At 43.7% G+C, this 11,999-nt stretch overlaps 1 protein-coding gene across 1 annotated transcript in view; it reads left to right on the top strand.

Moving 5' to 3' along the window:
• Positions 1-1,234: 1,234 nt before the first annotated feature.
• The window catches only part of ERMP1 (endoplasmic reticulum metallopeptidase 1), a 72,096-nt gene continuing 61,331 nt past the window's right edge, over positions 1,235-11,999 (top strand). Inside the window, exon 1 of the mRNA XM_070590019.1 lies at positions 1,235-1,281. Coding sequence (XP_070446120.1) covers positions 1,250-1,281 — 32 coding nt within the window. The 5' untranslated portion in view covers positions 1,235-1,249. The remainder of the gene's footprint in view (positions 1,282-11,999) is intronic.

The raw sequence follows: 11,999 nt of genomic DNA, 5'->3' as shown, positions 1-11,999 counted from the left end.
TTGGCTATTCTATGCTTTGGTCATGAAAACGTGATGGTGATGGAAAGGCAATCCTTGGAATGTGCCAGGTCCCAGCTTACGGCACAGTGTATTTTTAAGTCACTGCGTGACAACATTTGCAGAGATTCCTGCTACAAACGTACTGTCTTTAAATTCCGCTGCCCTGCAGTAGCGCAAACGCCTTGAAGCTGCCCGGTGTCAGACATGCGACTTGTTTAACATTATATGTCTGATGTGGCCCTTAAACTGCCATTAGTCAAAGACAGCAAGGGCTTTGTCCTCTCCCTAAGGACATGGGATTTCTCACTCCCGTAATTATGAGATACTGGTGGAATTTCCATTGCCCCCGGAGCTGGCTCTCCAAACTCAAAGTAGAAATTGTATTTCCACTTTGACCCTTTCTCTGAATCCCTGTGCTACCAGAAACAGATGTTTCAGTCTGTTCTCCTACACAAACTTGGCTCCATTAACTCTGCCACATCTAAGGGAGACATTTGGATTCTTGCTTTTCTATTGCATTTCATTGTATTGTCACACACCGTCTTGGTTGGTGTCCCTGGAACAAGTCCCTTTATAGGACTTGAGACTCATCTCATGGCCCCAACAAGTAAATACCCCTTTGTCATGAGATCTTGCTTTAGGGATCAGCTTGTGTTCTGCAAAAGTGAAAGCTGTGGGCCTTAAGGATTAAGTTGGCTGAGAACCTTTGATTTTAATACAGGAATTCAGGTTTAGGCACCTATGCTGTATGTGAAATGAAAAGTGTGATTGTCTTTTAACTCTATACTTTTAAGGGATTGGTGGTTGCCTTGTGTCTAGGTGGGTAGTCTCTGAACATCTGGCCACTTTTGATAACTGGAAGGACTACACTCAACTGGCCCCTATGAAGAGAGGGGCCAGGAGCCATCTGCCAGGGTGGCGTGGGGAAGCAGAATGAGCAGTGTCCCTCCCTGATGCTGCTAATGACCTCCTGAGACCCTTGGGCCTTGGAGCTTCATCCCGTTTCCAGGATCAACACTATGAGCTCTGTCTACACTGGGAGAGAGTACACTCTTGGCTTCCCCCACTGGCTCAGTACCTTCCATCTCCTTTTTTCGCCAGGTCTCCAGAGGCCCTTGTGGGTCTGAGTCTCCAGTTAACTGTCCACGCCTTAGAGAGAAACGAACCTGCGGTTAGTGCCATCTTGGAAACTAGACAAATGGTCTTTAACCAAGACTGAGGCTCACGGCTCCTGCCTCCTCCTCCTTAAATGCCTCAAAAAAGAAGTAAAAAAATCAGCAGGTATGACTGTGAAAACTCAGCCATGTACCCTGAGTAGAAAGAGGCTGGAATATGTTTCCCCAAATCTTCCTTTTTGAGTCGGTTCCAGCAAAGCCTGAGGCCAACAATGACATTCTGGGACAATACTTTGAGTTATTAACTGATTTTTTCCCTCCCTGGTGGTTTATTGTTTTCTTGGATTTTACACACACACACACACACACACACACACACACACCCCCACACCCACACACCCATAGGCTATTGTGTGTTGAGTGTCTCTCAGAGAATGCAGAAATATCCCGTCAGAGAGCGCAGCATCTTAGCAACCCCCCACCTCCTCCCAGACTAGGAAAGAGTCCCTGACCTCAAATGGGGGCAAAATAACAGAAGGGAAGTGATGAGGTTGGTGGGTTCCAGACAGGCTCTGGGCTCTGCTTCTCTGGCAAGACCTCAGACAGGGGACCACCGTAGAGGCAGCTCAGGCAGGCAGGGCCTTTGATGACTTCCCTGAGGCACGAGAGGGCAGAATGACTTCTGTGCTCTGCAGCTGGCAGGGTGGGAGCAGAAATATCCCCCAAGCAAAGGGGCCAGGAAGGCAAGAACCCAAACATCTCAGCAGGCATTGACAAAGACACACAGCAGCGGGGCCCTGATCGAGCCCCTGTTTCATGAGGTTTATTTCAGCTACTCCTGGGAATTGGGCACTTGACACAGAAATTGAACTGAGAAACTGAAAAATAAAGCAAATGCCATTTCTTGCTTCCTGAGTCTACGCCTGACACGTCCTGCTCCACACTATCTGTTCTCCTGGGTGAGCAGGTCATCCCAGGGTCACAGGCAGGCCTGCAGGGAGCTGAAGAAGAAATGGTATCAGAATGAGGATAAATTCAGGGATGTTCAGGCTTTCTAGGAACATGATTTGGGGGTGTACCTCTTCCTGGTGCTCTCACCAAGCAAAACTCATGCTTTGGATTCAGGATCTCAGGGAAGTTGGTTCTCTCTTGCCCTCACATAACACCTTGGCCAGACTCAGAGCCCCACACTCTCTCTCCCTCCCCTGGGGCAGAGGCTGTTGTCTCATACGTGGCAATCGGGGATCTGAACACTACAAGAGCACCTTGACTTTCTGGCCTTGCTTGTGGCTATTTGCTCCTTGGTATTTGTAACCACATTTGCACGCACCCACATCCACACATCCACACAGAAAGCACTCACCAATGACATCATCTGAGAAGTCTAAAGTGTTCTTATTAAGAGCATTTTAAAAGAAAATGTGCACCAAAGGTGTAGGAATCGTCCTGGCAACTTTCATGGACAGTAGTTAAATGTCCTAGTCACTAGTTAAATTATCAGCAAATGGCTCTCAGCTTCATTCATTCGCTCACTCAGTCGTTCATCCTCTATTAATGCCCACAGTGGGCCAGACATTGGAGACGTAAAGATATATAGAACAAAGCTCCTGTACTTACGGTAAACCTCACTGGCGGTGAACTTCATGCCTACAATATTAACAGTTGCATTTATCCTATATGTAAGTGCTGTCTTTATAATTTGATTTAAGCTTATTTGGTATCTAAAAAAGCTTTATTAGGGTTCTTTTAATCCTGGTATTGAAATCTGTGTACAAAAGAGATGTGTTTTTCTAAGATATGTCTAAAGCCATGTGTGAGAAATATGTTTGGTCTTTTTCCCTGGTTCCTGGCACAGAGCTCCTAAAACCCTTGGACTCTCCAGAGTCATAAGAGCCTCCCATATGCTAATGAATGACTGGTGGCTGGGGGCCACTAAAGAGCTTCAGGGTGGGTGCTGGTCTCCAAAAAGGCAAGGGCATGATTGGGGGTCGGAACATTCACCCGACCCCAACCACCAGGGAGGGGAGTGGGGCTGAAGATTGAGTTAATCACCGATAGACAATAATTGAATCAATTGTACCTAGTAATGAAACCTCCATAAAAACCTCTAAATGACAGGGTTTGGTGAGCTTCTGAGTTGGTGAACACATCAGGCGCTGGGAGGGTGATGCTCCCAGACGGGACTTGGGAGCTCCACGCCCCTCCACCGTACCTTGCCCTATGAATCTCTTCCATTTGGCTATTCCTGAGTTGTATCCTTTAATAACAAAACAAAAAAAAAAAATAGGAAATGTAAGTAAAGAGTTTTCCTTAGTTCTGTGAGCCATTCTAGTGAATTATCAAAGCTGAGGAGGGGGTCATGGGAACCCCCAATTTATAGCCAGTTGGTCAGAAGTACAGGTGATGACTTGGAACTTGGGACTTGAGACTGGTATGTGAAGTGGGGATGGCGTTGTGGGACTAAGCCCTTAACCTGTGGGGTCCCTGCTAACTCTGGGTAGTTAATGTCAGAATTGAATTGAGTTGTTGGGCACCTAGTTGGTGTCCAGAGAGCTGCAGAACTTATTGGTGTTGGGAAAAACATCACACATTTCATTACAAGTGTTGAGTAAAAACAACTCACCATGGGGCCGGCCCAGTGGCATAGTGGTTTAAGTTCGCAAACTCTGCTTTGGCAACCCGGGGTTTGTGGGTTCAGATCCCAGGTGCAGACCTAGCAGTGTTCATCAAGCCACTCTGTGGCGGCATCCCACATAAAATAGAGGAGGATTGGCACAGATGTTAGCTCAGCAACAATATTCCTCAAGCAAAAATAGGAAGATTGGCAACAGATGTTAGCTCAGGGCCAATCCTCCTCCCAAAAAAAGACAACACACCATGTTTAAGTTTAGCTGAATCTGAATGTTTACGAGCAACTTGAATGGCTATAAATGTAGCAATGTAGCCTGCCATGGTGCCTGATAAATAGTAGACTCAATAAATCATCGTTGCTCTTGTACAGAGCATCAACTATGTGCCAGGCTAAGAGGATTAACATAATTCTTCATTAAGGTAAGAAATAACATAAGCCTTTGAAATAGTTATGGTAAGTCAGGATAGCAAATACTAAGTATGTGTGCCTCCCTTTATCTCTTTCCCCACCTTGGCAGACATTGCTAATCAATTGCAGGTATCGTTCCCATTGAATCTGAACTTAGCCTCAGAATCCTTCTTTCAGTAAAAGATAGAGCCCATTTGCCTTTCCTAGACTGGGAGAAAGAGACTGGAAGTCTAGAGATTCTTTCATGTGTTGTCTCAGGGTAAGGGTGCATGACTTTGAGATAAGTCACTACATTCCTCTGAGTGTGTGTTTACTCATCTGTAAAATGGAGATCATAACTTCCCCTAACCTATTCAGCTCTTGGAAGGTTTAAATGCTATGAGGGGTGGGAAATGCTTGAAAGGTTAAAAGATCAAGGCTCTCCCAAGAGGGTAGCAAGAGCTCTCGGAATTCATAGAAACAAAAATAGCATCTTTACTAGATGACAAAATTCCATTAAGACCCGTTTTAAACAGAGAAGATAATTGTTTCAAAAGGACTTCCTTCTTACTGATTAGAAAAAGGAAAGGAGAAGAGGAAGGAAAATGGAAAAAAGAGAGAGAGAGGACATGACTGGAGGTAGAGGCTTAGATTCAAGTCTCAGATCTGCCTCTCACTGGGCATGGAGTTGGAATGAGTTTCTAACCTTCTCTGGGCTTCACATTCCTCACCCATTGAATGGAGGAAACAATGTTCACCTCTCATGGTCATTGGAAGTGTGAAATGAGTTCGTGTCTGTGAGAGGGGCTTGGCAGAGCCGGGCACACAGTAGGGACTTGGTGAACTCCCAGCCTCAACGAGTAGAAGGAACCACAGCTTGGAGCCAGCCCAGTCCTACACAGTTTGAGAATGTAGGTTTTGCTGTGTTCCCATCCATCCATTCTTCCTCCCAACCTCTACTGAGTGTGCCCACTTGATGCTAAGCAGGGAGAATCTGTGCATTGTTAGTGAATATTTCCCTTACCCCAAGGCTGCCTTGAGGGCAAAGAGGTCCATGTTGCGTGATATGATTTGAACAGCTCCCCAGTATCCCACTTGCCCACTATTTTATCCTCATTAAGCTTTTGAGTCTCTCTTTAGGGAGCTTTGCTTACAACCCTGAACCTTGAGCTTCACAGGGGCAGGGTGGCCTCCCTGGGCAATTAAAGGCAGCTATGGGCTAGAAGAATGAGTACCACTGAGTGGGGATGTGTGGGCGCTGTGTGTGGCAAGCACAGAGGATGGGGCTTTGTAAACAGTCCCTTTAGGAAACTCCCTTCTAACCCCACTTAATTATGCCATCTTTTTCCTGCCGGAATCCTGACTAATACTGGCAGTTTATGGAAAATTCCAGCTGTTTTCTTTCTAGGTTCTAAATACCAACAGGAGCACGGCCCCATCTCCTCCCTCCAGTCCTGAGTGGATCTTCCCGCACAGAAGCTCCTTTCTCTCCATTGTCAATCCAACAGGAGGATGGAAAGTCTAGCTCTAGGGCAGTGCTACTCCACGTGGTCCCCTGACCAGCAGCAGGGGCAGCCCTTGGGAGCTTGTTAGAATTGCACATTGCTGGGCAGTTTTAAGCAGGGCATGAATTTCCCTTTGTGAATGTGGTATAAACTTACCCAATCTCCTGTACCAGGATGAGAGAGCTGCCACCAAGATGAGTCTGCATAAACAGACTAAAATAACACTTGTCTTCTACCTTCCATTAATTTCCCCCAAATATTTCCTAGTCACTTGCACAGTTTATTGCCCCTAGACAGCCAAACCCTCTTTCGTTTGTCTAGTCACTTCTCCACTATTTTTCACCCTTTGTTAAAATGGTACATAAGCTCCCAAATCTAACTGCTTCTTTGGGTTTTCACTTCTTTTCTGTGAAGCCCCTGTGCACATAAATATATTAACATCAATAAAATGTGCATGCCTTTGCTCCTTCTGTCTTTTGGCAGTTTAATTCATGGGTCTCAGTGACTGAACCTAAGAGAATAGAGGAAAAGTGTTTATCCCCCCTCTACAGTGGAAAGAACTGACAAGTGGGATGGCCCTGTGGCTTTGAAAGAGGAAAAGACTTTCCTCCCTCTTATAAAAACATGTCTCAGTGTAGTAAATGGAATCTCTTCTGTTGCTGTTATTAATTTTCTATAATCTCTCTTATTCCAAAATGCAGCTTTGAGGCAGATTATTAAGATACATATACTACAAGGTTAAAAAATAAATAGATATCCTTGGGGCTTATAAGTTGTTCACTTAAAACATTATTAAAATGATTGTCTTCTTTGCCGATATAGTAGCAACCAAGGATTCCAGTGTTAGCATCTAACAGACTCTGCTGCTTACCTGTGCTGGAAATAACAGCATCTACAAGGAAAATTTAAGAAAAACTTAGTGACTGCTAGATTATTCTTCAGGTTCTGCATTCTCTGCAATGTTCTTGGTTATTAAAAAAAATATTTGTCACAGAAATTCAATTAACATCTGACAACTGAATATGGATGTCACTTAGATAAATGTAATTGCTTTAAATGTCTGGATGATCTGGGATTTTTTTTTAAATGAGTGCCTTTTTGTTTACGAGGACATAAAAAAACTAGAAGTGTTTCGGTAAAGAAATGAGACTTTTTTAACAAAAATGCCTTGCTGACTCACTGTGAAATCAAAATCTCCCCAATTTGTTAATAGACTACTTCATGCTATTTTAGTATTTCTTTACAAATCACTTTAAATGTAGTGTTATAACTTTCCCTCAATTTTTTTTGCTTTACTATAAATTTTATAGTGTGTGTGCATGTGTGTGTGTGACTGTGAAAAGGAAGGGCATTCCTTCATGTTCTTTTTTTAATACGTAGTCCCGATACCTAGTACCCCAACTGCCAGGCCTTCGTGTTGCAACTCCTGCTGCCACTGACTTAACAGCTGGACTGACTTTCAATACGAATGAAAGTGTTAAAGAGTTGACTACAAAGGGAAGTTTTCTAAAATTCTTGTGAAATTGCTATGAGCAGATTGACTCTTGTCCTTGGAGACATCACACTGTGTAAGGTTCACACAACCTTGACCTTGGCCCTCTTTCTGTGTGCAGGTGCTTCTTTTCTCAATCTTATTTGCATGCGCCTTTCTCTCTCTCTCTCTCTGACCCAAGAGAAAGAAAAGCATATTGACAATAACTCTTTCAATAGTGTAATTCGTTCATTTACAGCATGTCAAAAAAAATTAAGAGAACATTTGTTTGAAAAAAAAAAAAAAAGGATAAACAGAGAAACAAGTGAAGGAAAAATCATGGAAGGAAAATAAGATGTGGCCCAGAGGTAAGATCATACAAAATGCATAGGTGCTGTATAATTGCTGACAGTGAGCCTCAAATTTGGCTCTGAGCTTCATAATAGAGCAAAGAAGAGAACAAATCAATTATAAGATTCACTGTGTCCATAAAATGGAAACACTCCAGAAGCTTTGCTTGATTCTAGAACAGCTGAGATGTCTCCTAAGCGGCCTCAGAGGGAACACTCTGGAATCCCGGGAATATGTCATTAGGGAAGGACGTCAGGTTTGGGCAGTTCCTTCTTCTCTGATTCTCTTCTCTGAATGAGGTTACTGATCCAAAGTGCTGGCGTTCTCAGGGGACCCAAACTTGCTCCTCATTCGTTCCCCATTCTCCCTAAGTCCCGCACTTCCTCCTCGGAGCCTGAAAACTAGGATGAGGCCAGAAGGATAGGGTTGATTTGAAGGATAGGGTTACCCTGATTTTGGAGTGTAGTGTTTGTTACCACTGTTCACAGACCTGTGAGTTTCCAACTCTACTCATTAGAATAATTTGAGAAACTTTCCAAAATTATATAATTGCCTGGGTACCACCCAGATTAACTAACTGTAGACCTCTGGGATCAGGCCCAGGAATTCATATATTTTTTAAAATGCTCCAGCTAATTCTTATGTACAGCTGAGTAGAGACCCACTGACAGTTGGGTATACTCAGAGGTTTACAAACTTGAGTGTGTATCAGCGTCACCTGAGGAGTTTGTTAAACATTCAGACTCCCCGGCCACACTCTTCCTCCTAACGCCCCCAACCTCCCTCTCAGAAGGGCAGGGAATTCTATATTTTGAACAGGAACTCCAGGTAGTTCAGATGCAGTACGTCCACAGAGTCACACTAGTCCACAAAATTTAAAAGTGGAAAGACCTGGCCTCTAGCCTGCTCTGACAACAGCAGGCTGTGTGACCTTGGGCCTATTACTTAAGCATTCTAGTTTTGTTTATTCATTCTTAAAAGGGTTATAGAAATAATCTGCTATGACTACATCTCAGGTTGTTGTAAGGATTTCCAACTGCCTCCCAACTAGAATGGGAGCCCCACTAAATTAGGGACTAGGGTCTGTTAGTTTTTGTATCCATAGCACCTAGATCAATGCCTCGAACATAGTAGGTACTTAGCTAAGTTGAAAGTGAGCCCATATTTGGGGAAGCAGATTAGAAAGAATTAAGTAGGTCTTTGGCCACCAGGTATGTATATTTATTCGGGGGGTGTGAGTGTATACAGGGGACTGGATTGAAATCCACAAGCCCATGATGGATATCCAGTTCTCTGGTTTCATTCATCTCAAGCCTGTGGGTGTGAAATTGGGGCATGGGTGGAGGAGTGCTCTTTGGTCTGGTTTTGTCTATCTTATGTCTAAATGTGTGTGGATTTATATGTGATCCAACAGGCAGATGGTTACATTTGCCACTACCAGCACAGGCACTTCTGCAAGAACTGAACATGCCAAAGATGTGCTACAACCGAATGATTTATTTTTATAACACATGTGGCTCTGAAATAAGCCTGTTATAACAGCATGGGTTTTATTGGCCAAGTATAATAGGACAATTTATTGACACATGGACATCTCTTGGTGATCTGAAAGAGTGTCTACAAATACCTCTTTCTGAACAGTGACCAAACCATGACCTTATTTATGTGAAATGCCCAATTAGTGTACACAAAACTTCACCAAGTGCCAAGATGAGAGAAATAGGTAGAGCAAGGGACTGGGGCCAGGGTCTGGGTCTGGGTCCAGGACGCACTGTGTGCCTTGGGCAACTCAGCTCTCCTCCCTGGGACCAAGTTTCTCATCTATAAAATGAAGGGGCTGCATGATTATCCCCAAAGGTCCCTTCTGTCCCCCGCAGGCTGTGACTATCTGATTGGAAGACTGAAGCTCAGAAAGTCTTCTCCATTCATTTTCTCTGCTAGGTCAGAATTGCCGCGTCTGATCATCATGAGCCACATGGGTCCCTCCTTCTCTTTCTGGCATCTACCTGCACTCAAACTGACACCCCTGTAAACCAGTCCACACCATTCACTCTTTTATAAAGGTGATATTCAAGTGGCCTTATGAATAATTTCCAGTACAAATGGTATATATTTTATGTAGCAATCCCTATTAAACCAGAATTCTAGATACAAACAACAATCTTCAAACAACAAGGGGCTTTTGGGGGAGTGGAGGTGGGGAGAGGCCATTCATCTCAGTGATTAGAAGTTCAGGCTCTGAGCATTAAAAAACAATTACAATTCTAGGGGCCGGCCCAGTGGCGCAGCGGTTAAGTGAACGCCTTCTGCTTCTTGGTGGCCTGGGGTTTGCTGGTTCGGGTCCCGGGAGCAGACATGGCACCGCTTGGCAAAAGCCATGCTGTGGTAGGTGTCCTGCATATAAAGTAGAGGAAGATGGGCATGGATGTTAGCTCAGGGCCAGTCTTCCTCAGCAAAAAGAGGAGGATTGGCAGTAGATAGCTGAAGGCTAATCTTCCTCAAAAAACAAAAAAGTCCACACATAAATAAATAAATAAAACTTCACCTATATAAAAAAAATTACAATTCTAGAGGCTGGCCCTATGGTGCAGTGGTTAAGTTCGGCATGCTCTCTTCAGTGGCCCAGGTTCATGGGTTTGCATCCTGGGTGGAGACCTATACCACTCGTCAGCCATGGTGTGGTGGCAACCCACATATAAAGTTGAGGAAGACTGGCAACAGATGTTAGCGCAGGGCTAATCTTCCTCAGCAAAAAAAATAATAAAAATAAAAATAAATAATCATAATTACAATAATTGTAATTGACAAAATCACTGAAACTTTTCCCTTTCTGCCACTTCTTATATCAGTATGTGTTTTAGTTTCCTATTGCTGCTGTAAGAAATTACCACAAATCTAGTGGCTTAAAACTACCCAAATTTATCTTACGGTTCTGGAGGTCAGAAGCCTAAAATCGCTCAGCTGGGCTGTGTTCCTTCTATTGGTTCTAGGGAAGAATCCATTTCCTTGCCTTTTCCAGCTCCAAGAGGTTGTCTGTACTCCTACGCTTGTGGCCCTGCACCATTCTGACCTGTGCTTCCATCATTACTTCTCCTCTTCTGACTCTCCTGCCTCCCGCTTTCCCTTGTAAACTATCTTGTGTTTCCATCAGGCCCACCCAGATAATCCAGGATAATCTCCCCATCCCAAGGTCCTTAATTTAAACGCATCTGCAAAGTCCCATTTACAAAGCAAAGTAATATATTCACAGCTTCTCGGATTAGGGTATAGACGTCTTTAGGAGGCTATTAATTCTGTGTACCACACAGAGGTATCTTCAGATCCCACCTTGGTGACTTATTGTCTGTTTGACCTTTGGTAAATTATATCCTTTCCCTGAGGCTTAGTTTCATCAATAAAAGTGGGTTAGTAACAAATCCACCTAATGGGGTTTTGGGGGTTTTTTTGCTTGTTTGCTTGTTTGGTGAGGAAGATTGGCCCTGAGATAACATTTTTTGCCCATTTTCCTCTTTTTGCTTGAGGAAGATTGTTGCTGAGCTAACATCTGTGCCAATCTTCCTCTATTTTGTATGTGAGTTGCCACCACAGTGTGGCTCGATGAGCAGTGTGTAGATCCATGCCCAAGATCCAAACCTGCAAACCCTGGGCCACCAAAGCAGAGCATGCAAACTTAACCACTATGCCACTGGGCCAGCCCCTTGTTTTGTTTTGATTGGTTGCTTTTTGACGATTAAATAAGGTAATGCTTGTTGAGCATGTGGTATACTGCCTGCCTGGTATATGTTATTCATAAGAGAAGGAGAAAAATTGAAGTGTTAGTTTAAAAAAAGAATCTGGGGCCTGTCTACAATCATCAACATCTTAGCATCACTGTGTAATAAGTGATGATATCCAGGACGATGACTCATGTATGGGAAAATGTTAATCTTCAAAAAACCCTAAGTAATTCTTCAGGATATTTTCCTAATTAAGGGAGTAAATGGAAGAGCAATGTTTTAGAGAGACTTTTAATTACAAGAATTGGGGGGCAAGTATTTTCTAGATGTAACAGTGAGAGAAACAGAAAATTCCATTTGCCAGAGTTTCCTCCCCTCTCCCCTGGGTGTTCTTGGTCGCTGAGGCCTGCCTGGGGGTGCCTGTGCACTAGTGCTGAGGGGATGTGGTAGGGAAGGTACTGAGACTGGTGGAAAGGGTGCCATCACAGTCTCTGGTAAACTTGAAAGAAATGGGTCCTGTTTTCAGGAGAAGGCATCTGCAAACCGTCTTTGTAGCCTACCCATTTGGAGTTTTCTAAAGAAAGGGCCTCTAATTCCATGTCAAACGGGAAAATCAACTATTCTGCCCAAGAGGAGAGTGAAATGTGAGAGAGCCCAAAATAGAAAAGAACAGTTTCCATCAACACAAATGAGTCTTTCATCCTTTCAGAGAGTAATCATTATCCACCAAAATAAATTAAGTGATTGACATTGAACTAGAGGGATAGCCAGGTCCGGGGACACGGACCAGTGAACATTTTGTTGTTGAGTCTTCGCAAAGGC

Source organism: Equus przewalskii, chromosome 22 (assembly GCF_037783145.1).
Source record: "Equus przewalskii isolate Varuska chromosome 22, EquPr2, whole genome shotgun sequence".
In the NCBI taxonomy this organism is placed as follows: domain Eukaryota; kingdom Metazoa; phylum Chordata; class Mammalia; order Perissodactyla; family Equidae; genus Equus; species Equus przewalskii.
The sequence above is the reverse complement of the archived record's forward strand: the minus strand, read 5'-3'. Positions and strand labels throughout refer to the sequence as shown.